The following is a 27501-nucleotide window of genomic DNA, read 5'->3' on the forward strand; positions in this document are numbered from 1 at the left end:
CTACATCAAAGTCTATATTCTAAGATGTATCATTCCCCCCCCCCCCCAGCTAGAGGTCAGGCCAGTAGAATAACGATTGATCAAATCATTGTCACTTTGGCTTACTATTAGAAATGTAATGTAGTTTGTGTGTGTGTGTTGACCTTAATATGAAGGTTGAAACGTCAGGGGAATTAAATTAATTATTCCTAACATGATCTCCATAATTTTACTAAAATAAATGCTGATCACCATGTAACACTAAAAGAAAAAGCCAGTCTCATATGGAAGTATCAGGGTTTTTTCATCTGGCAAACTAGCCAGAAGATCACATTCAGTTTACAGACATAATACACTGGTCTTAGTAGCTTTGGCCATGAATCCAAAACTGTCACCAATCCATTTTATCTTGTTTGGTGAAGGGTTCAAAACATGATCTGGCTGATCATAATGTGGTGTGTTATGGCAAAAGACACCATACATTTCTGGATGGAATGTGTTCTTTGATAAACAGATAAAGATTGCTGTGTGATATATGGTTTAAAAGTTGTGATAATATAATCGCCATCACAGATCTGATAAATATAATTTCCAGCACATAGGATAAAATGGAAGAAAACTATAGCACTGCATGGAAGCTGTTACACGAGACTATTTTTAGAATCAGTAGCAGCATTGAAGCAATTGGGAGAAAAAAAAAAAGTTGTATAAGGCAGAAATGTAATATATGATCATATAAGAGATCTAAAAATAAATTAATATGGAAAGAAGTTCTTGATAGGAAACTTCTTTTCCACAGCTTATCCCACTTAAGTAGGGTCGCTGTATTTAATGAGTCTCCTCCACATCCTCATGTCTTGGGCTGTAACCACATCCAATTTCTTCATCCTCAAGTAATCCTCCACCAGCTCCCTCCATCTTTTCTTTGGCTGCCTGCACTTTCTCCTCCCTTGCGCATCCATCTGCATGGCCTTTCTTTCCACGTACTTGTCTGCCCTCCTCATCACATGACCAAACCATCTCAACCTTGCCTCCTGTATTTTTGCTCCTAAGTTTGTAACTTTCACCATTTCCCTTGCATAGTCATTTCTCAGATGATCCTTTCTGGTCATACTGCACATCCACCTAAGCATTCTCATCTCTGCTACCTCCACCCTGCTGATGTTATTTTTCCTCAGGACCACAGTTTCCATAGCATAAATTATAGATGGTCTCACTACTGTCCTGTAGATTTTGCCTTTTAGATTGATCGGTACCCTCTTATCGCATAGCACTCCAGCCATCTCTCTCTCTCCAGTTCCTCAATCCAGCTTGTACCGTGCATCTCACTTCCTTCTCAGCCTCTCCATCCTCTTTCACTGTTGAACCTCCTAAGTATATAAAGCCCCTAACCGTCCTGGTGACATTTCCTTCCAGCTCCAGATCTATCTCCTGTCTACCATCCACTTTACAACACACATACTCTTACTTCTACTCAGCCTCATACCTCTCTTCCAGTACTTTCCTCTATCTTTCCAGTTTAGCTGCCACTTCTTCTCTTGGTTCTGCACACAGCACGATGTCATCTGCATACAACATTGTCCAAGGTGCATCTTCTCTCACCTCCTCCTTCACCACATCCATCACAATATTAAACAGGAATGGACTTAATGCTTACCCTTGATGCAAACCAACTGTCACTTGAAAACTTTCTGTCTCTTACAGGCAGGTCCAAACTCTTGTCTTCACATATCTGTACATCTCCTGCACCAACCTGACATATTTCTCCAGTACCTTCTTCTCCCTCAGACACTTCCAGACTTCTTGCCTTAGCACTATGTCGTACGCTGTCTCCAGATCAATAAACACTAGATGTAGCTCCCGTTGTTCCTGATAGAAAACTAGAAATAGTAAACTTAATCTCGCATAAAGAAATTGCACACTTGCATGTATTAATTGACAGGACAAAGCGTGAGATTGGAAGGCTGCAGAAACAACAAGAGATCGTTCGAACTGAAAACAGAAAATAACAAGGTTGGAAGCCAAAAAGAAAATTCTAAAAATAATCAAGAGAATGAGCATAAGCGGATAATTTTTTTTTTTTACGACAATTCCAAGATAATAAGAGTATGTCATGAAAATACTACAAAATCTTGTTTCCTTGGTTCGAAAATTAATGATATCAGTAATCCTGTTGGAAGGTGAAAGAATTTGTTTATTTTGGCAGAATTAATGACCTGAAAGATGAGAAATATTGTATAAGGGAGGATGTGAAAGAGTTAATGGAAGAAGCAAAAAATAAGAGCAAGAGGGTGAAGTTTGTAAGTCAGTTGCCATGCTATGATAAAGGTGGACTGAGGAGGGAAATGATAGCTAATGAATCAATGTGCAGGTTGTGAAGAAGGATTGATGTAGACTTTGCCTATGGCTTGAATTTGTTTATGAAAGGATTTGTACAGTGTTGACAGACTGCACTTAATGGATTCAAAGCCGACTGCATGCACGCACACACACACACACATAGCTTTGCTTACTGAGAGTGTGGAAACGTAAACACAGAAAAATAAAGAGATGCAGAGGATTGTGCGTGTGTGTGAAGGCACCCATGAAGCAAATGAGTGTATGAATAAACAAAAGCTGTGGAATCTAGTCTCTCTCAGGCTACAGTTGTCTCCATAGTGTAATTGGAAGAACTACAGTACATTGCACCCTTCATTTGGAAAAGGTCTAAGTTTGATTCTTGTCATAACAAGAGAAATCTTTAATAAATTTAGTTTAATTCTCTATCCAAGTGCAAGCAAACAAAGTTTGTGCCTGAAGTATCTTCAAGACTGAGGCAACTCGTGGTAAAGGTGGACCAAGCTCTCATCACTCCTTGTCTCAGTATCTCCCATGATGCAAAGCACATCATCTTGTGGCCATGTATAATGCTATTCATTAAGGGAAGGGCCACTACCCAGACTGGTTTCAACCGTTATTGAGGTCCTGTCGGCGGGAACCAGACCCAGAAATGGTGATACTAAGGCAGAAGCAATGGAGAAGTCATATTTACCTACACGAGTTGCCAAAAGGTGTACCACCTCATTAAATTACTCTGTATTTAGAGAAAGATGTAAGTTTTTTTCCCACCTGGTTAGACTACAATAAATTTAGTTTAATCCTCTATCCAAGTGCAAGCAAACAAAGTTTGCCCCTGAAGTATCTTCAGGACTAGGCAACTCATGATAAAGGTGGACCAAGATCTCATCACTCCTTATCTCAGTATCTCCCATAATGCAAAGCACATCTCCTTGCTGACATGTATAATGCTATGCATTAAGGGAAGGGCCACTACCCAAACCGGTTTTGACCTTTATTGAGGTCTCGTCAGTGGAAGCCAGACCCAGAAGTGGTGATACTAAGGGAAGCAATGGAGAAGTCTTATTTACCTACACGAGTTGCCAAAAGGTGTACCACCTCATTATTAAATTACTCTGGATTTAGAGAAAGATGTAAGTTTTTTTCCTTGGATAGAGGATTTAAACTAAATTTATTATAGTCTAACTAAGTGGAAAAGAACTTGCAACATCTTTCTCTAAATACAGAGTAATTTAATAATGAGTTGGTACACCTTTTGGCAGCTCGTGTAGGTAAATATGACTTAACCATTTCTTCTGCCTTAGTATCACCACTTTTGGGTCTGGCTCCCACTGATGAGACCTCAATAAAGGTCGAAACCGGTCTGTATAGCCTTATACATGTCTGCAAGGAGATGTGCTTTGCATTATGGGAGATACTGTGACAAGGAGTGATGAGAGCTTGGTCCACCTTTACCACGAGTTGCCTAGTCCTGAAGATACTTCAGGGGCAAACTTTGTTTGCTTGCACTTGGATAGAGGATTAAACTAAATTTATTGTAGTCTAACCAAGTGGGAAAAAAACTTACATCTTTCTCTAAATCCAGTGTAATTTAATGAGGTGGTACACCTTTTGGCAACTCGTGTAGGTAAATATGACTTCTCCATTGCTTCTGCCTTAGTATCACCACTTCTGGGTCTGGTTCCCGCCGACAGGACCTCAATAACGGTTGAAACCAGTCTGTATAGTGGCCCTTCCCTTAATGCATAGCATTATACATGGCCACAAGATGATGTGCTTTGCATCATGGGAGATACTGAGACAAGGAGTGATGAGAGCTTGGTCCACCTTTACCACGAGTTGCCTCAGTCCTGAAGATACTTCAGGCACAAACTTTGTTTGCTTGCATTATTATTGCATATTGCATGAATATGTCACGGTTAACATGGACTAGTCATTACTAACACCATATTCCAACATAAAGATATTAACAAATTCACATTTAGAAGTGATCCAAGAAATAAGAAGTCTAAGGGGGATAAAAATCCCTTATTGTTTTTCAGCCAGTAAGCGAAACTAAGATCGAAAACTACAATCTGAACGTTTCATGCCGACGAACTGTCGGCCGATCCAAGCGTAAGTGACCACTTGGTAGTGCCACACCAAGGCAACTCGTTGCAAAGGTGGAGCAAGATCCCTCACTATTCTTGATATTTTCTCATAATGTAAAAACACACAGCTCCTAGGAGATGTAGTACTGCTTTACATTATGAGGACAGGTCACTACCCAGACAGGTTTCAACCTTTTTTGAGGTCTCATTAGTGAGTAGCTAGAACTAGAATATCAGAGTTTAAGTGAAAAGAACTTACATACTTTCGCTATACGAATGCCAGAAAGGTGTGTCACTATATTATGTAGTACTACATCTCCTAGGAGCTGTGTGTTTTTACATTATGAGAAAATATCAAGAATAGGGAGGGAGCTTGCTCCACCTTTACAACGAGTTGCCTTGGTGTGGCACTACCAACAGGTCACTTACACTTGGATCTGCCGACAGTTCATCGGCATGAAACGTTCAGATCTTAGTTTCGCTTACTGGCTGAAAAACAATAAGGAATTTTTATCCCCCTTAACTTATCAACCTCGCCAGAAAAATAGCCGTTTGGCTTTTCATCTTAGTTATAATATGTTATAACATAATATAGTGACACACCTTTCTGGCATTCGTATAGCAAAAGTATGTAAGTTCTTTTCACTTAAACTCTTAATATTCTAGGTCTAGCTACTCACTAATGAGACCTCAAAAAAGGTTGAAACCGGTCTGGGTAGTGACCTCTCCTCATAATGTAAAGCAGTACTACATCGCCTAGGAGCTGTGTGTTTTTACATTATGAGAAAATATCAAGAATAGTGAGGGATCTTGCTCCACCGTTGCAATGAGTTGCCTTGGTGTAGCACTACCAAGTGGTCACTTACGCTTGGATCTGCCAACAGTTCGTCGGCATGAAACGTTCAGATCGTAGTTTTCAATCTTAGTTTCGCTTACTGGCTGGAAAACAATAAGGGATTTTTATCCCTATTAACTTATCAACCTCGCCAGAAAAATAGCCGTTTGGCTTTTCATCTTAGTTAAAATAAGAAGTCTCTTAATTTACTATGATATTATTGAAATATCATAGTAAATATCATAGCAGCTCTCCATTTTGTCCTTAATGTGAGTGGTTGCAAGACACCAACAAGTGTCTTGAGTGGATAAGGGGAATTGTCCTTATCACTGCTTGAGTGTATAAGGATAGCTAGCTTTATATGATTTTGAAGACAATGAAGGGATTGTATTTCTTTTTAAGTGCTGTGCTTGTTAAGTGTTATTTTTTTACTGAGATGCTCCAGATACAGAGAATAGTGATAACATTATTATAATGTGTATGTTGAGAGGGATGTGAGGTAGCAGGAGGAACAAGTATTTTTAACATCTTTTTGGCATTGTAGCCATTGGATGGGAAGGTATGCTGAATGAAGAAAGAGTTGCTGTGAGTGAAGTATTATTAACAGTCTCCAACCTCAGTTCCAACCAAAGGTTGGAGACGGTTAATAAGCATTTTTATGATGTCATGTTGTTATTTTTTGATACCATATTGCTAGACTACGCTTTGGACACTCCTTCATAGAAGATTAGATGAGGAATGAAAGTGCTACAAAACCTTAAAATAATCTTTTTGATCTATTCAGAAGTCATTACGGGTCAAAAAGATTATTTTTAGAGTCAGCCATGACTGTGATGAATTCTCTTAACCTGAACAAGTATGGTTGCATTAATATGCCAAAACATTTGTGAGTCTTATCTTAAGATCAACTCATATGTAGCTGTAATATTTCTTTTTTTTACAATATTTGAGGTGCCAAATTAGGACTTCAGATCTTTTGTCCATTACAATTTGAGTTGTTTCACTTAATTATTGTCATGTGTAAACTCTTGAAGATGCTGGTTTCAATTCCAGCAAAATATAAGCCAGTTAATAAACATCTTCTTTATAAATCGGTTCGTTTGGTGGTGATAATATTGTTCAAGTAAATTATAAACATGGGTTACAGTAGAACCATACTCTCATTCCCTATTGGGGGGGGGGGGGGAATAGATTGCTACACAAATACAACCTTAAGGCCACCTTTAAATCGACTTAAAAACTCCTCCAAGTATTCCTCCTGGTCCACCCTAGGGTTTACTGAATCCAGTGTACCTGTAACTTGCCATATGTAGGTGAAACAGAACAAATATAGGAACACAAATGATATTATCAAATTTAATAATTATGCCTCTTGAATCATGCCCTGGAAAAGCATCTGTTTCTTACGTTGTACCAAAACCTGGCACAAATGTAAATTTAAAAAAATAAAAAATGTGAGACTCTAATCAACCACCCTCATAATCTCAACAATAAAGATGGCTTAAAAATCCCAAGAATGTGGTTAGCTTACATTTGACCCATGTAACTTCTTTTCACAAAAATAACAGTATTTCTTACTGTAAATAATATGACTCAAGGTTAAACAGGTCATGCATGATAGAACTTCAGGTGTATAGCAGTTCCTGATTTCAGGACTCTTAAGCACTGAAGAGTACTTTAATCTTATTTTTGATATGAATACCTCCTTACAATTCTTAGACCACTACTAATACTACTGGTGAATATATAAACTTTTTCTTAACCTTTTTAGCTAGTGGAAAATATGACTGAAAGTGATCACCATCATCCATAAAAATACAAGCCTCTAGCTTTGACTTTTTTTTTTCACCAGTGGTCAGCATAGTAGGGTAAACAACCAGATTTGTAGTACTTTGGTATGCTGTCCTCTAACTCTTTTTGTATATGTATTCTATCATCATTATCATCAAATTCCTGCCATGTACCCTCAAGAGGTGTACAGGATATGATACTACTACATGAAAAATTTGCATCATTACTAACTTCCTACCTACAATTTTCCTTCAAATCAGTCTGTTACTTGTCAAGACTCCAACATTATCAGATCTTACATTTCTATTTAAATTTCTATTTCTTGTCTAAGGCACTTTTTACCATATCAATCCACTATATCTAGGTCGTTTTCCTGCTAACCTGGCAGAGAACACCTGTTTCACTAATCTTTCCTTGCCCATTCTGTTTAAATGACCATACCACCTGAGATTAGCTCTGCTTACGCATTCCTGGATGCTGACAATATCAAGTTCTTTCCTAATATCCTCATTTTTAATATGATATTGCCATTGATGCCCTCTGTTCATGCCCCTAATCTTTCTCAGGACTCTCATATCTGCAGTCTAGTCTTAGGTCAAAATGTTTTACTACTCCACCCAGCTCTGCTCAGGTTTTATAACACAGTGACGGCTGAACTGGATAAGGGTAATGGGTTTACAGTGATACTGCTTGACCTGGCTAAGGCCTTTGACAGGACACCACATGGAAGTTTAATTCGTAAACTGCAACATATGGGAATGGATATAGAGTTGATGAGATGGATAGGAGGGTGGTTGATGGAGAGATACCAGAGAGTAGTTTACCCAGGAGTAGAGTCCAAAAGACAGCCTGTGACTAGTGGTGTGCCCCAGAGTTCTGTTCTTGGACGACTGCTGTTTAATTTGTTCATTAGCGATATAGGGAAGGGTCTGAGAGCAACGGTTCATTTGTTCGCTGATGATGCTAAGTTGGGTAGGGCAATAGTGAATGCAGAAGATGTCAAAATTTTGCAGGATGATTTGGATAGATTGGAGATCTGGGCTAAGGAGAATGGATGTCAATTTAATGTGGCAAAATATAAGATTATGCATTTTGGGGTGAAAAGATTAGCAGCAGTATATCACATTGTTGGAACTGTACTCCAGGAGATTGATGAGTCCAGGGTTTTGGGAGTGTTGATGGATAGGGAATTGAAGTTTAGGGGGCACATCGCAAAAGTGGCTAAATCACTTGGATGCTGAAGAATACTTTGACGAGCAGAGATAAGCAAGTTATTGTTCCTCTGTATCGAGCTTGATAAGATCCCATCTTCATTACTGTGCCCAGATCTGGTCACCTAGGTTTCTTCTTGATGGGGAGGAGGTTGAGAGGATCCAGAGGCGAGTGACCAAGATGATAGCAGGTCTATGGAATGAACCTTATGAAAACAGGTTGAAGATTTGTGGGTTGCAGAAATTGGTTGATAGGCAGAAAAGGGGAGATATGATTGAGACATTCAAATTTGCTGAAGGGTTTCTATAGGATTAATTCAGGGGATATTTTTGAGATCAGGACTGGTGGTGGGAGAACTAGGGGACATCCATGGAAGCTAGGCAAGAGTGTGGTTAGTAAGGGTGTTAGAGCTGGGTTTTTTACTTTTAGAGTGGTGAATGAGTGGAATCCTGTGGGTGCTATGACAGTGAATGCATTAAAGGCAAAGTATGATAGATACTGTGTGAATGTTGAATAGTTTGGATGGACATGATGTTTAGGGTCTTCCTCGATGAGTCTAAGGACTCCTTGGAGTCACCCGTAATTATAAGTTAAAACTGGTTTGAACACTGTCTTGTATACAGCTAATTTAGTCTTACGACTAATTTCTCTCTTATTCCATATGAATTTATTCAATTGACTTTCTACCATACCAGCTTTGTTGATTCTGTTGTCTATTTCCATATTTAATTTACCATCTATGTGTATTCCAGATTTACTTTAATATAAAGGTTGAAATATTGAGTAATTAGTTTTATTTATTTTAAATTAATTATTACTCCAATATGGTAGTAGTCTCCATAATTTTTTAATACTGCATTGATTACCATGTAACAATGAGGGAAAAGAAAATTGTTCGTGAATTATTTTATGCCAGCAGTAGAGAAATCTCTTGAAAGGCTCTTTCAAGAGATTTCTTTCAAGAGAATGCACCACCTCAAATTGGAAATTTTTGCCATCAAACGCCACCTCATTGATTCAACCAGTGGATGAATAGATAATGCAGAAGAATGTGAACCAAAAATTGTCAGCAACATAAAAAAATTGTGCCTTATTTTAAATGCAGCCTTGATGTCATCAGAAGTGTGTGTGTGTGTATGAGCTTTTGTAGTCTCATTCTGAAGATCTATTTAAAAAGTTGTCCTTGACTTTGAGGAAGAAATTGTATTAAAACTTATAAACAATGTAAAATGTGAAAGAAACTGTTGATAAGGCACACAAATTGAAGCCATTATCTTATGACATAGCATATGCCTTTATCCTGAATGAAATGTTAAAACTGAAAAACATATAAAATAAATTGATTATTTAATAATTAATTAAAGACTTATTTTGTATGCTAGCCAAGTAAATAACAGTTTAATATCCAATGTTTCATTGACTAATATCTGTCAGCATTTTCAAATGAATACACTGGTAGGCGATAGAAAGTAACAAAAACTAGGAAACTAACCGACAATTCTAAAAATTATATAAAGTTATCACTGAACGTGAAACAGTGACATGATACGCGTGTCACAAGTACAACATTTTATTTGTTGAGATATTTAATGTAATTTTCTTGAAAGTTCATTACTTTTTGGTTAAATGATCTGATTAGAGTTTTCCATATATCTGGTAAGATTAGGCCTTGATTCTTATTTAAGTTACCTGTTGAATGGGCAACTGTAGCAGCTTCTTTGAAAGTTCTGGAATGGTAGTTCTCTTCTATATAGGGCATATGACTCATATCCCATTCAATATTATGGTTGGTACAGGCAAAGTGGGAAGAAAGGCCTGATATATCATGTCTGTTATTCCTAACATAGCCTATGTGTTCCTTCTTTCTTGCTTCAAAACTTCTTGATATCTGTCCGATGTAATTGATACCACATGAACAGGGTATGCTATAAACTCCAGAGTATTTGTAGAAAGGATGGTTATCTTTCGGTGATCTTATAAACTTTTGTATGGTCTCAATAGGTTTGAAGGTTACTCTGATATTATAAGGTTTTAGAAGAAGAGCTAATTTTTTGGATGGTACTAACAAATGGAATTGTTATAGAGCTGATGTATTGGGTTGCATCTCATTGTCTTTGCTGAATGTCACTAAAGAATCATCAGCAAGATTCTCTTTAGTGACATTCAGCAAAGAATCACATTATGGAATATATAAATATCATGTAGCAAATGAATCAGCTTGAAGAATCATTTCCTTTGTTATATTTTATAAATTATACCTATGTACATAATTATGTGCTTGAATTTCATGCCCATTCATATATAACATATTTAAGTACTAATTTTAGACAGAACATAGTGAAACTAGCTCAGTAAATCACTTCCACAGATAGTATTTATGTAGCACTGCCAGAAGAATGATTTAAAGTTGTCCCTTTGATTTGATAAGACTTAGATCATTTAAATATCATTAAGCTCTTTAAAAAGTTTCTAAAACCTTTAAGAGTTTTATTAGTTGTGAAGGGGTCAGCTGATACCATACACAGATAGTTGGTTTTTCATTCACCAAAACATAAACTGCCCAGAGAATACATAGAATTAAGTCAAAAATATACTTCAAAGCGTGGACTGGAGTTAGGTGAGTAATGCAATGGCAAAATGTGTCCCGAGACGTGCTGGTGATGGGAAGTTATAATAATCATGTAATGCTAAGTTCCCCCCCCTTCTTCATCTTTCCCACCAACTGCTATTATTCTAATATTAAAAAGTTAATACTATTAAATACTATTAGTAATTTTAATTATTTTATTACCAGAAAGAAAAAACTTCGTTTCCTCTTTGGTAATTGGACATCTTATTTGAAAACCACCAATCCTGAAGCATATGAGGATTATTTATACTTGAAAGAGCAATATGATAAAGACAAAAGGAATTCAAATGCTAAAAAAAATTCAAATTTATCTGAACAGCCAGTTACCTACTCACCTTCCAAGGAAAACAATACTACAGGAGCAAAATGTAAAGATATGTATTTAGACCAGGTGAGTTAAGTTTTCCCTTAATGTATTCATCACCATTTCTAGTTTTAATTGATGTCTGTTGTGAAAGCCTAAGGAAAAAATTTTGGAATAAGAGCACTTTCTTTTCTGTATATGTTATAATATCAGAATACTAGAAATTTGTTAAATAAAGGAAAGTAGCATTGAGTGGAAATTTGTCATGTTGTACCATTATTTTGTATTTTGGTTTAATCCAATAAGAATACAATTTGGTCGGCTAAATCCCAAATTCCCAGCCTATCCTCGTTTGTTCACTATCCAGATAGATACCCAACAGGATGCACTACAAGAAGGTGAGGATTGGACACTAGGTCAGAAGCCCTCGTCAGTTCTCATCATTCCTTTAAAGGAGTGGAGGTCTCCACTCAGTTATATAAACACCCCAAATCCGAAAACACATCCCAACTCAACATTACCAGAGTTAAAGATTGGTACTATCAACATAAGAAGCCTGAATGGCAAAGAAATGGAGCTAGCTGAGGAATTAGATAAGTATCAGATCGACATAATAGGGGTGACTGAAACAAAAAAACACAAAAACTGGTGAGATCTTTCTGAGCAATAAATACAAAATGTTATATTCAGGCAATGACAATCAAGGAAAAGAAGGAGTAGCCATAGTATTCAACACAAAATACGAGGCCCATCTTCTTCAATGGCAGGCAGTGTCAAGTAGAGTGATTTGGGCAAATATCAGAATGGGAAACTGGACAATGAGACTTATTTGTGCCTATGTTCCCACAGAAGTCTACTAAGCTAGAAGTGGAGGAATTTTTTGAGGCTCTAGAGAAAGCTACTGACACAATGAAAAAGGAAAAGTTGGTCCTTGTTGGGGATCTAAATAGCAGAGTAGGAAGTGATTGCCAGACATACAAAAATGTTTTGGGAAAATTTGGAGAAAAGAGCAAAGCTAATAATAATGGCGAATACCTGTTGGATTTCTGCTTGGGACATGGACTGGTTATTATTAATACCGTGTTCCAACATAAAAACGTGGACAAATTCACATGGAGAGAAGAGGCAAGGAATGAGAAAAGTCTCATTGACTATGTTATTGTTGATTAGTGATGTTTTCTCCCTGGTACAGGACACCAGAGTGTAGAGAGGATTTGAAATGGAAGTGATCACTATTTAATCTTGAGCAGGATAAAATTGAATTTCATATTGAAAAGAATGACATGTAAGAAAGTTTTAAAGCAAATAAAAGTTGAGCAGCTCTCGGATGCAAACTGTAGACTAAAATACACAAAGATTATTGAAGAAAAAATGAAAGAGTTTGAGAACAGTAATCAAACCTTGGAGATCCAGCGGAAAGCCTTGAAGAAACCCCTGAATGATTCAGCTAGAGAGGCATGTAGCGAAATTGCCTGCAAGGATAGAAAAAGCATAACTCAGTGGTGGACACAGGAAGTTAAAGAGGCAGTGAAGGAAAAGAAGAAAGTATACCAAAAGTTCTTGGCAAATAAATCAGCTTGTGCTCTTATGGAATACAGTAACAAATGTAAGAATACTAAACACTGTGTAAAACTAGCTAAACAAAAGTGATGGGAGGACTTTGGCAAGATATTCTGGAGGTTGTTGAAGAAGCTTAGAAATGGAGGAAAGAGTGCTGTAAAAGAAGTTAGAGATGATAAGGTGACATGAAAACGGGAGAAAAAGATATCCTTGAAGTATGGAGTAATTACTTCGAAAAATTGCTAAATAAAACAAGCAGTGATAGCACAGTGGTGAAAACACTCAACAGGCATACGATCAGAAATACATGTCTGTACTTGAAGTAAAAAAAGCCATCAAAGGCTTGAAATGGAAAGGCAACAGGAGTAGATGATATTCGACCAGAAATGCTGAAGTATGGTGGTATAAGAGTCTTGCAGTGGCTGCACTGCATAGTTCAGAAAGCCTGGACAGAGGGACGAATTCCAGATGATTGGAGTAAAGCTGTCATAGTACCCATATATAAAAAGGGAAATAAAACTGAATGTGTGAATTACAGAGGTATTGTTCTACTGAGTGTTCCTGGTAAGGTTTATGCAAGTATACTTGAGAAATGGTTGAGAAGAATTGTGGAAGAGAAAAGCTTGGTGAAGAACAAGCTGGATTCAGGCCAAATAGAGGCTGTCAAGATCAGATACTCACTTTACTACAGATAGTTGAAAAATCATGGGAATATAACAAAGATCACTATTTGAGTTTTGGAGATCTGGAAAAGTCGTATGACAAGGTGCCAAGAGAGGAGCTCTTCAATAAGCTACAGTTATATGGTGTCAATGGGGCATTATATCAGGCGATACTTAGTCTGTATTTGAGTTGTAAGTCGGCAGAATTGAAGTAAGTACAGGAAGATGGTTTAATGTTAAATCTGATGTGAGTACATTATCCCCTCTCTTATTCATTATCTATATGGATCTCATTATGAAGGAAAGTGGTATTGAACATGATATCAAAATTGGAGATGTTAATGTCAGCTCTTTGCTTTATGCGGATGATGTTATACTTCTAAATAAATCTGCTACGATTCTGCAAGATTCTCTGACTAAATTGAATTACTGTTATAATAGATATGGTATGAAGATCAGCAATACAAAGGCAATGAAAATAGGCAGAATCGTTGAAAATGACAACTGTGTTGTGAATGGAGAACCTGTGGAACAAGTAAGACATTTCAGATACTTAGGCACGATTTTTAGTGAAGATGGTAAATTAAATATAGAAATAGAAACAGAATCAGCAAAGCTGGTATGGTAGGAAGTCAATTGAATAAATTCATATGGAATAAGAGAGAAATTAGTCGGAACACTAAATTAGCTGTATACAAGACAGTGTTCAGACCAGTTATGGATCTGAGAGCTGGGTCAGAAGTAAAACACTTCACCAAAGACTAGAGACCGCAGATATGAGAGTCCTGAGAAAGATTGGAAGCGTGAACAGATATCATGAATGGCAATACCATATTAAAAACGAGGATAATAGGAAAGAACTTGACATTGTCAGCATCCAGGAATGCGTGAGCAGAGCTAATCTCAGGTGGTATGGTCACTTAAAAAATGGGCGAGGAAAGATTAGCAAAACAAGTGTTCTCTGCCAGGTTAGCAGGAAAACGACCCAAAGGAAGACCAAGATATAGATGGATTGATACTGTACAAAGTGTCTTAGACAATAAAATATAAGATCTGATAATGTTGGAGTCTTGACAAGTAACAGACTGATTTGGAGGAAAATTGTACATACGAAGTTAGTAATTATGTAAATTTTTCATGTAGTACTATCATATCCTGTACACTCCTTGAGAATACATGGCAGGAATTTGATGATGATAATGAGCATTGAGTGGAATGAGGAAAAGAAAAATTTTCATTCCTACTGGAATGATATAAAAGAAAATATTAATAATCATCTACTGAAATCAATTCCAATGGGATTTAAAGTATTAAAAAAAAAAAGAGTAAAGTAGTGAAGCCTGATATCAGTCTGGTCAAAAAAAAGCGAGCCCATTTGAAAACAGTGAACATTAAGGTCACTAAAGAAAATCACATTAGGATTGTAGATTCCCATGATCTTTAAGAGTAGAGTAGCCATTTGAGAGCGATAACAGTAATAAATCAATTTCAAATAGGATTTTTTAAAAATTGAAATTCTTTTCTGAAGGAATAAACTAAAAAGATTTTGAGCCAAAGATAATCAAAAAAGGAAGGAAATTTCAGCCTAAAAATAAATATTTGGAAATAACAGAATAGCTGTGTCATCAGAATTTCTTATATTTCTTAATCATCCAAAGAAGGTCAAAAAGGAAAGGAAAGTTCAACCAAAAAAAAATACTTGGAAATGAAACTCCTTGGAAATATAAAAGGAAATAAGAGACAGTTTGTGTCATCAGGATTTTCTATGTTCCCCCTACATCAGGTCTGATGTTGGGAGGAAAACCGTGCATAAAATATATATCTTATTTTATATGACCAGAGAACAAAATCATATTATTTTTCAAAACAGCACCAGTGGTGGCTTAATCAGTAATTTAAAGTGTTTGTTTGCTTGTTATATTAAGGCTATGATCCTATAGTACTACACTTCTAATTATAATTTATAATATCCTGTTAGGTTATGTGGGTAGAATATGTACCATCCATATTCTTGGCATTTTTAGAGCATTATTATTTTTGTGATTATGGTGCATGATTAAAATTTCATGTCTCCTTAAATTTGTGCTCTTACTAAGTTTTGGTGTGATGTAATGAATTGGTGCCTTTCCAGTTAATTCTATGTAGAATATCCAGGTATGATATTCTACATAGAAGAAAGTATAGATTTACCATAGTTATTAAAATTAATGTGTAATTTATATATATTAAATATAATATACTCCAGGGTGGACCAGGGGAGGAATGTGATCTTTGGAGGAATCGGATAAGTTCAAGTTTGCAGCAGGTTTTAAGGTTGACATTAAGGTTGTATTTGTACAGTATTCTGTTTATTTTATTTGATATCCCTTTAATGTATGAAATATATCCCTTTTATGATTAAGTGCGTCTTGTGAAGAATTTTGTTGATAATATTTTTACTGTAGCCATTTCTTAAGAAAGTATTACCAATAATTTTTAATTCATGTTTAAGTGCTTGCTCATTAGAGTATATCTTTAAGCCCTGTTTCTTCATGTTTTAATGACACCTGATTTTTGTGTTGGGTTTTGAGAAGAGTTTGAGTATGTACATATTGGTTAGTATGTGTAGGCTTATAGTAAACAGTGAAGGAAAGACTGCTGGGAGGAAGATGTATGACAAGTGTATTCAGAAATGGATGTGTGTTCTGATTCTCAATTTTAGTTGTGAATTTTATACATTTTGTGCTATTTGTTTAGGTGGCCATAGAAAGTGTTTAAAGTCTGTTGGCTGTGGGGCGAGATAATGAAAATATCATCATTATTCCTAAGCAATCTTGGCAATTTAAAGTAAAGGAATCTGGAGCATGTTGCTCAAAAGTTTTCATATAAAAGTTAGCAATTGGGTTGTTGGTGGGGGGGGGTAAATGCAAGCCCATGGCTGTACCTTCTTTTTGCAGATAAAAAGTGCTCTGCCAAACAAAATAAGCAGGATGTAGTAAACTAGCAAAGAGTGCCATGATATCTGCCGAAATTTGTCCTGTAAAACAAAAATTGCATCGATTGGGACATTTGTGAAAGAAGGTAGATATTTCAAAATGGACTGATAAATCATTTATCAGGTGTGATGTTTTTAATTTTTTTTTAATAAAGTTTAATGTGTTTTTTATACGGGAGTGGGAATGACCTACCAATTCCTTTAGTGTCAATGCTAGGTTCTTATCTAGATGATAATTGGGCTGTTGATACCTTCAACTATCAGCCGAAGTGGTATGTTCTCCTAGGCAAACCATAAATTTAGGGGAATGAGCATAGATAGTGTGGAAGTGGTTTTATAACGGTATCTGTGGGATACAGTTATAAAATTCAACTGTTTTTGTTTTAATTTGATTACTTGGATTATATTTTACAAGTTGATAGGTGTTATCAGAGACTAATGATTCATATTTTGAAGGTAAGTTGTTCAGTTTAAAAACAGTAGCACTCCCTTTATCAGCTCTAGTAATTAGGATATCCTGATTTGGTTTTAAAGATTTCACAGCTGCTAATTAATTTTTGGCGAGATTGCTAGTTATTGTTTTAGTATTATTTAAAATGCCAGTAGTGTCTAATCATATTTTATCACTTATGTTAGTTGAGAGAAACCTCGTACATGTAAACCATCGATTCTCTGGTACACTTAGTTACAGAACCGTGCCAGATTTGCTGTTTTACCGGACAATGGAGATTGCATTACATCTTTGACCCACTCATCACACCTCTTCCATATCTCTAAAACAACATGCACTGCTAGATTAAATATTCAATATAAATTAAGTGATTAAATGAAATGCACTGGTATAAATGATACAGTGCCTATGGACTTATGTCTGTGCTTGACATCATCAGCACTGTAAACTCTTCCTTGCTTAGGAACTCTAGCTCGAATTAAATCTAAAGATAATGAGTTAAGAATCACTAAAAATCAAGAGCTCATCATCATCAAGTGCAGATGTAAATAATTAAACGCTCAGTGCACGACCTGTGACATCCCGGCAAACTAATCATGTTATCATAGGAATTTCAAGTGCACTCTTGTAATTTTGTCTTGACTAAAGGAGGTGCCAGAAAATTGATGGTGTATACCTCTCAATATGGTATATAAAATCCAATTTGTTAACTGTCCTAGATGCCACAGCAAAATTTAGGCCTTGAGAGAAACCTCATACAGGTACACCACCAATTCTCTGGTACGCTTAGTTACAGTTACCCAGTTACCTACCCTAGAGATGTTATATACCCTAAATAGCAAGAGTTCAAGGGCATGGGTTGAAAAATTATGTGACTGTTCATGGAAGGCAGTTGGTTGCTCATGTTATCTCTAGCTTATGATTAGTTGCTTAAATCTAGCTGCTTTTTCAATCGAATAAATTTGTTATGAGTTTTATTTTGTTTCTTTCCAGAGTATGTTTAGCTGAGTTGTCAGTAATTCTCTCAAGGACCTTCCAAATATCTGGATTTAAATACCTGAAAAGTTCAGATTTTAAATTTAGAACCTGGTTTTGAGCAAAGTTTTTTGTGACTAAATCTGCTCTCTGAGCATTGCTTTCTCCTTAAATTCTTAGTGCTTTTGCCAAGGTGAATTTCCTTTTTAGATTGATTCAGTCAGGAATAAGATTACTGTTTCTACATCTTTTTTAAAAATATCAGCCAATTAATCAAAAATAGAAAGGCATATAGCTTGCTGTAATGATTGCAACAGAGTAATATGAATTTTATTCTCTGGTCATGTAAAAATATAATAGAATATGATGTAGTGTTTTTTTTCCTCACTAGAGGTCAGGCCAGGAGAATAAAGGTTAATCAAATTGTTTCACTTTGGCATACTATTTGAATTGTAATGTGCTTGTCTCTGTATGTTTATGTGTTTGTGCTCCAGATGATGACATTAATATGAAGGGTGAAATGTCATGAAACTAAAGTAATTATTCATAACATGATAGTAGTCTCGATAATTTATAAAAATGAATGCTGATCACCATGTAATATTAAAAGAAAAAATTGTTGTCAATGATTGCTGAAATTTGTAAGCAAATTATGCTAGACAAGAAACTAATGAAATCTTGTAATTAATGTTAGGTATGTGTACCACATGGTGAAAGTTCGTTGAAAAAATTGCAATTTATTATCTGTAATCTCTTTTAGTTTATGTGCATTATGGTTACCCTTCTCCAGGAGAGTCAAAGTAAAACTGTGTAATATTACAATTGCTAGGTTTGGAAGTAAGTAAACTAATGTTATCAGTGGTAAGGAACATTTCTAACAGATCAGCAGTGTTGTGCTTGTGTGACTTCTGATGTATTATGATGACTGGCTATGTAATGCATAGAATGTCTGAGATCTGCCTGTGCCAGGTATTTTATGAATATTGTTTATATGATCTTAATTAATGGAGCGAAGGTCATTTTTTATCCTTTATCTTGTCTACAATGTATGTAAGGAAGTGATACATTTCTATATGTCTGTTTATCTTGCTTTATGGGTTTGTTTAGGAGTCTCTTTTAGGATTTTCTCAAACCCTTTACCACCTTTTATCCTTTTGTTGGAAGAATGAGACTAAGGTTGTTAAGTTCTTGGCTTCTTTTCTCTGCAATACTAGAGATGTTATATACTCTATCTCATTGAATTTTTTTTATAATACCTATTTTCTTATAGATGAAGGGAAGCTACAAAGAGGTATCTTCCTTAGTGTGTTGGCTTCTTGTAGACTAAATAACTGAGTTTATTCTGTTTGGAGATGAATGCTGTTAAGATGATTGGTAGAGTCTGTAGTTCTTCTGCCAAGGTGAGTCATATAAAGAAAATGTTGTCTACATATACAGCCAAAGTTTTAGCTGTAGTTTGTTACCCTGGGCCTGTTTGTCAAACAACTCCATGAATACAGCTGGCTAATAAAGAGATAGTGACCCATTGTTAGGCCATCTTTCAGTTCACAGTATTTGTCTTCGAATCGGAAGACCATATTGATGATATTGTTGAATATATAAATAATGTCACTATGGGAAATACTTGTAATAATCCTGTGGTTTCTACTCAGGATGCAGTAGTGAACAGATCAACAATGCCAGATCCAATAATTGGTCAGAGAGTTCTGTTACTATAACTTCCATTTTGTTCACTGAACTGTTTTTTTTTTTTATGTAGGAGTCTATCTTGTCCACAAATAGAACCATGAGCTGTGACATGTTTGGAGAGAAGTAGGCAGATTTCTGGCATCTACCTGTGGGTCACAATAGTATGGTCTGCTTGTGTATCTTTAGCTCCATAAATTTTGCGAACTAGTCCTCAGGCCAATTTAAGTAAATTGTTCAAATTATTTAACCTCAAGCAGAAACTATAAGACTGTAAAAGAATTATTTGCACTAAACACGTCAATTTATGACAATACTGCATCAACAACATGTTCTTCAGTTCTAGGACAAATATTAGGTACTGTTATGCAAAAGTTTCAATGCCAGCTCTAGGTGGAGGAAGCCTAACCAAGCCTTAGTTGGTTTTTGATGACAAGTATCACCTCAGTTTCATTGTGAACTGAGATGATAGAAGAGCATAAGCAAATGTTTGCGTTGCTTTAACAGTAAATTATCTTTAATATATAGGAAAAAAATATAACAATATAAAAAGTTAGACTAATTAAACTGGGCAATCATGACTCTCTCACTTCCACCCTATCTGACAGGACGAGATAAAACACTGTCCGGTAGAAATTTTGTGCTTGCATTTTGGTAGACATACTACGTATTGTGATGGTTCTTTAATTGTAACCAAATCTGCATGATGGGGGGGGGTGGCATGTTTTAGAATATATTAGAAAACAGTAATGAAGGAGAATGATATATTTGGTACATTTGAATTACTAAAAGGTGTAAATATGTGATCCATCACTCTCTCATTTCCACCCTATCTGACAGGACGAGAAAAAGCACTGTGCCCTGTAGAAATTTTGTGCTTGCATTTTGGCAGACATGCTATGTATTGTGATGGTTCTTTAATTGTAACCAAATCTGCATGATGGGGAGAGCAAGTTTTAGAATATATTAGAAAACAGTAATGAAGGAGAATGCTATATTTGGTTGGTATATTTTAATTACTAAAAGGTGTAAATATGCGATCCATCATTAATAAGCCATTATTATTATTATTACGGGCGACTCCAGGGAGTCCTTAGACTCATCGAGGGAGGCCCTAAACATCATGTCCACACAACTATATGACATTCTCACAGTATCTATCATATACCTTGCCTTGAACTCACTCACCATCATAACACCCATACAACAGACTCTGGCAGCTTATTCCACTCATTTACCACTCTAAAAGTAAAGAACCCAGCTCTAACACCCCTGCTAACCACGCTCTTGCCCGGCATTCCGACTAGATGTCCCCTAGTTCTCCCACCACCAGTCCTGATCTCAAAAATATCCTCTGAATTAATCCTATAGAAACCCTTTAGCAATTTGAATGTCTCAATCATATTCCCCTTTTCCACCTATCAACTAATTTCTGCAACCCACAAATCTTCAACCTGTTCTCATATGGTTCATTCCATAGACCCGCTATCATCTTAGTCACTCGCCTCTGGATCCTCCCTATCAAGAAGAAACTTAGGTGACCAAATCTGGGCACAGTAGTCGAGATGAGGTCTTATCAAGCTCGGTACAGAGGTACAATAACTTGCTTGTCTCTGCTCATGAAGGTATTTTTCAACAACCAAGTGAGTTGATGAGCTGATTTAGCTACTTTTGCAATGTGCCCCCCCCCCTAAACTTCATCTCCCTATCCACCAACACTCCCAAGTCCCTGGCCTCATCAATCTCCTGGAGTACAGTTCTGCCAATGTGGTATACTGCTGCTAATCTTTTCATCCCAAAATGCATAACCTTACATTTTGTCACATTAAATTGACATCCATTCTCCTTAGCCCAGAACTCCAATCTATCCAAGTCGTCCTGCAAGAATTTGACATCTTCTGCATTCACTATCGCCCTACCCAACTTTGCATCATCAGCGAACAAATGAACTGTTCCTCTTAGATCCTTCCCTATGTCGTTAATGAACAAATTAAACAACAGTGGTCCAAGGACAGAACCCTGCGGCACACCACTAGTCACAGGCCTTTTGGACTATACTCCTGAATAAACTACTCTTTGATATCTCTCCATCAACCACCCACCTATCCATCTCACCAACCCTATATCCATTCCCATATGTTGTAGTTTATGGATTAGAATTTCATGTGGTATCCTGTCAAACGCCTTTGCCAGGTCCAACAGTATCACTGTAAACCCATTACTCTTATCCAGTTCAGCCGTCACCTTGTTATAAAACTTGAGCAAATTACTGAGGCATGATCTACCCTTCACAAAGCCATGCTGTCCCCCATCAGTATCTCATTTTCATCAACTTTCTCCAAGACCTTGACAACGACTCCTGATATACTGATCGGTCGATAATTTGCAACCGTAGTCTTGGATCCTCCTTTATGCAGTGGAACTATTTTCCCCTCTTTCTACACCTTCGGGACTAAACCAGACCCGAGACTCAGATTAAACAACATGGCCAAGGGCACTAATAATTCTTTAGCCACTTCACGCAAGACCCGTGCCAGTATACCATCCAATCCCACAGATATATTCACGTTAAGGTTCTGTAATAGACTATTCACCTCCACTTCATTCAACACAATTCCCATATAAACTAATTGTTCCTTCATTTTTTCAATGTCACCACCTGGATGATATACTTTTGCAAAGTGCTCGCTCAGTTACTCCACTATATCGACTGATTCAGTGACCTCCTTACAATCGTCATGCCTTAAAATCATTTTGTCGTGTACAGTTTTTTTCTTGCTTGTAGCATATTGAAAGAACTGTTTGGGATTCTCTTTAGCTTGCATAGCTAGTTTCCTTTCATAATCCGCTTTTGCTTTTTTTACTACACTCGTTACCCTTCTGGCCTGCACTTTATACTGTTCGTGTGCCTGCAGGTCACCTCTTTCTTTAAATTCCCTCCACAGTTGTTTCTTTATTTGCAGCTCAAGCTTAATGGTGTTATTCATCCATTTAATCCCTACTTGTTTTACTATTCGGACCCTAGATATACAATCAGCCATAACCTCCTGTAAATGCTCCTTGACCACTTTCCATGCTCTATCGACATCCAGCCCTTGCAGTTGTACATGCCATGGCACTGATCCAAGCAATCTCCTAAGCTTGTCATACTTGCCAGCACGGTAATTCCACATATACCCTGTCTTAATCGAAAATTCCACACCTTTAGCCACCTCCCAGGTCAAGACCTTATGATCACTCTCACCAATAGGTGGCAACATGGTCATATTCATTACAGTCAAATTCTCAGATGCTATTACCAGGTCAAGCACTCTCACACCCCTAGTATTTTCAATTACATGCTGTCTCAGATAGTTATCCCTTAATAATTGAATAAAAATCATTTCCTTCCTTACATGTGTCTTCTCCTCCTTCCAATCAATTACCATAGTTGAAATCTCCCATAATAATTACCCTCCTTCCACTCATTTCATCAATTTGTTTATGCATACTATATCCACCATCTATTCCATCATCTGGTCTATAACAGCACCCAACTGTATATTTTATTCTGCCAGTCTCAATCTCACACCAAATAGCCTCAAATGAGCTATTTTCACTATCCTGCAATACAGCTTCATTTCTCCTTGGCTGCAGTTCATTGGCTATCATCAATAACACCCCTCCCCCCATTTTATTCTCTCTGTCCCTCCTAAACACACTATAACCTACACATTCTATCCCACTAACTATATCATCTTCCATGAGCTATGTTTCACTAATGCCAATAACCTGTGGCCAGGAAGAGCTAATCAAGGCCAAAAATTCTTCCTTCTTGTTCCTAATACTCCTGGCATTAGTATACATGAAATATAGTGATCCCTTTGTCCCACCCCTATCTTGATTTCTAATTATTCTAAATATCTCATTCCCGTTTTTTGTCCTTAGTACTGGCTCGGGTACATTATATACATTCTTACACTCAACTGTCTCACTGATGTCCGCATATCCACTCCTTTCCCCCCCTTGGTAGTTCTAGTTTCCCTGGTTCCGCACATCTATTTTCACTTCATTCAGCAACACTTTTTCCAGTCTCTGCACACCAAATCCATTCAAATGCAGGCCATCCATCTTGTATAAATCCTTTCACCCATCAAACTCATTCCACACGTCCACGAATTCCACACTGTCTCTGCATAACCTGCACATAATGTCATTTGCGATTATGGCCCTCCTTCTAAATTCCTCTCTGTCATACCGCAGCAACAGACTCACCATTCTAACTCTGTCACTCTTTTCTTTCACTACCTTTAACAATACTTTCAAGTCCTCTCTCATAAAAAATTTATCTCCTTTCAATTCATTTGTACCCGCCACAACTATCAACTCTTTCACCCTCTGTTTTTGCACTCTAATACTCTCACTTACATCCTTAAATTTTGCACCCAGTAAGTACGATTTAGTTAAACTCCCATCTATCACTCCTCTTAATAACCAGTCACCATACAAAACTCTTTCCTTCATTTCAGAAACTCTCCCACTCTTACGCTTATTTTTCCTGTCAAATACTTGTTTATTTATGTTAGCCGAATCACTCTGGAAAGAGTTTTGCAGGTGCTCTAATTGCCGCTGCGCATTTTGTATCACTGTGCGCAACCTTGCGATCTCACTTCATACAAATAATTCCTCATTTTTTTTTATCATTTAAACCATTTTCTTTCTATATATAGTTGCTTTCACTCTTCCTTTGATCACCACTCTCATTGCCATCTTGTACATCGCAGTTCCCTATCAAGCCACTATTTTCACTCACATTCTGGCTTTCTTCAACCATAACTGTCTCACAACCTGACACATACTTTAACTCATCACTTTGCTTACACTTTCTGCACATTCTCCTACCACTATTACTTTCAATCCAAACTCCAGCCTCATTCGGGAATGCATACATACCACACACATCACATTGGACAAACTCTCTCACATTACAGTTTTTGAACAATGGCGTCGTATTTTTGGACGCCATTATCTTGCGTCGCATTGGCGCCATGTGCAAATCTATGAAACGTATTGTTTCATAGATTTGCACATGGCGCCAATACTAAATTAAATAATGGAATTCACACCAAAATCACATAGACACACAACAAGCTACCAAAATTAGACAATATTACGTTATGATTTAAACCTATATTCTAATTTTCACTCATAATTATACTTAGCTTTCGGGAGCGCTCTGAAAACACTACAGACCGTGTAGCCCTCTAGCGGGCTCTCTGATGTGAGAATGTAAGATGTAATGTCTGATGTAAGCCATGTGAGAATAGGAAATATAAAATTACTCACAAATGATTTATTAATAGTTAACATTTGGGATATTATCTGTGTGTACAATAAGTTGCTGAGTGGAGTGAATAGCATGTGATCCTATAAATTCTAGACATTCATAAGTGAATTTATGGTAGCATAATTAAGAGGGGGAAAAAATTCATGAGGAGAGGGAAAGGGATTTGTTTGCGAAGTATAAATAACTAACTAATAATAAACCGCCACCTGTATACATTTGGTAGTTCAGTAAATTACTACATGCAGAGGATAATCCAGTGAACTAATAATGTTGATCAGGTGATTCATTTAGGTATGGCAAGAATACATGTTGGTTGATGGAGAAGCAAATGATGTTGTAGAATTTGTTGTGCTTGTTTCATTTTGCACAATAATAGGATACATAATTTCCAATCATGGGAATTATCCATCCTTTTGCAAATCCTACATTCATTACTTTTTTTTTGTCAGTGGCTCTTCTGTTTTATCAACAATAGATATCTTACATATGCTAGTATTTTGTTGAGACACCCACTTTTTTATAATACATAGAAGTATTCATTTTTATTCAGGAATAGATTGATTTTTACCATATTGTTGTTTCCGAAGATTGGAATAAAAATGTTCTTATATCTTGTAAAACATTCCAACTTCAACAGACACTATACTGCAGAAGCAATAAAAACAAATAGCTTTATTGCATCATAGAATACAGCACACAAACATTTACAATCTATGTCCTATATTTAGCAACAATTAGTGTAATTAGAGACAATTGGAATGACACTAAATAATGAATCCCTACCCCCATGCACTTAGATTGTGCTGCATGCATGCAAGCAAAACAGATTTATTGTAGCACTAAACATAGCATCTAACTAAATACATTTGTCTTAACATCTTCCAACAAATACATATCCAAATACCTTGACATCCATCCTAGAGATTAGGGAAATGTCTCATCACTAAATTTTTTTTTTTAAGTTATCTTTCATTTTTTACGTTGTTAATCTTTGATTCTGTTTAATGTTCTGCTGGTTGGAATCCTATCCATCATCCATTTGAAAACTTGGGTCATTCTTAACACATAACAGGCAAACTGTTGGATTCTGATTATGTAGAGATTAGAGTAATTATTATTTGCTTCAGAATCCAACATGATCTTCCATCACAAAGGCTAGACTTGTAATTATTATTTAATGTAAACAACTTATTTTAAAATTTAATATTCATATAACTACTTTAATTTTGTCTAATATCTAATTATTTAATCAAAGATATATGTAATAATAGTGATAAGACTGTATTAAATATTATTAAGCTATTTTAATTATTACTATGTTAATATTATAAGAACTTGTATTTGATAATTTAATTGCGCATTATTTGAAATGTAAATATTCTCTATTTATTCCTGTTTGTAAAGTTTAATGTTATGTAATAGCTCAGTTTTATTATATTTTGTTTTGTTGTCATGGAAACTTATGTAAGTGAGCGAGCACGTTTTGGAACACCACGTGAGGTTTATTGAAAAGAGTTTTAGATCACGAGAAGAGTTTAGGCAGGAAGAATGGATATAAAAAGGGAGGAACGCTGAAATTATTATTAGGGGAATTAAGAGATGGATTAGAGATTTATAAGAGAGAGAGAGAGAGTAGCATAAGATTGGAATCGGGGCATTCGGAAATCACAGTACGTTAATAGCGAGTCGGCAAGTCACTCAAGCAGCTAAATAAGGTCTACTAGTCGAGAGGTGGTTAGCTAATAAGTTGTAGAATAACAATTATAGCTACGGAAGACAGCTGAGTGACTACTAAATAGACTAGCAATACTTGAGTTGAGATTTAATTTCAGAGCCGTCCTGTCAAGGACACACAGAATCTTGAAATAAAGCATGGAGTTACTAGAGAACAGTAGAGCTGTAAAGTTGAAGTTTACCGATAGCTGTGCTTAGAATTGTAGTGTCTAAGAATTAATTGAATGCCGGAAGAGTGAACAACTGTGCATATAAAACCTCAAGTTAAGGGATTATTGTGTATTGCCTTAATTCAAAAATGATCAGTAGTATTTCATGCAAGAACGTTCTTGCATGAAATACTACTGATCATTTGTTTATGTGTATAGTGACTGACGATTAATTCAGTTATTGCTTAGAAGATTTATTTAGTGAGTGCTGTATTCTGTTTAAGTGTTTACGTATAAGTAAATGAAGAAAAAAGATTATCGGTAAGATTATTCCAACCATTAATATTCCTATACAGAGAAGTGTTTGAGTTTCATCTTAGAATTTCCTTATAATAACAGTAACTATTGGTGAGAATTAGCTGAAGTGTAAAATTAAAAGTATTTGTTTGTGAAGAGGTGTGTTACTACGATTTTATTGTATTTGGAACTTAAGGAACTGCAAGAAGACTGTACTAGTGATAACAGTTTTAACATTGTATGAGTTGAATGATTGAATTTACCTGAGGAGTTAAAATGTTTGTAATATCTTAATTACTGATTTGAAGTTAAGTGTAAAATTTGTGATTTTAAAATTAAATGTTTGTTTTTGTTAATCAAAAGATGTATTTTGCCTGAATCTCTTTTACTGCACCATTCATAAAATATTCAAACCAAAGTGGGTAAATTAAGTAAGTCAGATATACTCGGCCAGTATATATAATATTGACACCTTAAGGAGAAATAGTTGAAGGTTGATTCTTCTTCAAT

General features: G+C 36.2%; 1 protein-coding gene across 1 annotated transcript in view; it reads left to right on the plus strand.

The window, feature by feature from the left end:
- The window catches only part of LOC150094636 (oxysterol-binding protein-related protein 1-like), a 714206-nt gene that overhangs the window by 590107 nt on the left and 96598 nt on the right, over positions 1-27501 (plus strand). The window contains exon 22 of the mRNA XM_090411347.1: positions 11039-11264. Within this exon, the coding sequence (XP_090267473.1) occupies positions 11039-11264 (226 nt within the window). The remainder of the gene's footprint in view (positions 1-11038; positions 11265-27501) is intronic.

This window comes from Typopeltis vanoorti, chromosome 21 (assembly GCF_054136105.1).
Source record: "Typopeltis vanoorti isolate ZY-2024b chromosome 21, IOZ_Tvanoo_1.0, whole genome shotgun sequence".
NCBI lineage: Eukaryota > Metazoa > Arthropoda > Arachnida > Uropygi > Thelyphonidae > Typopeltis > Typopeltis vanoorti.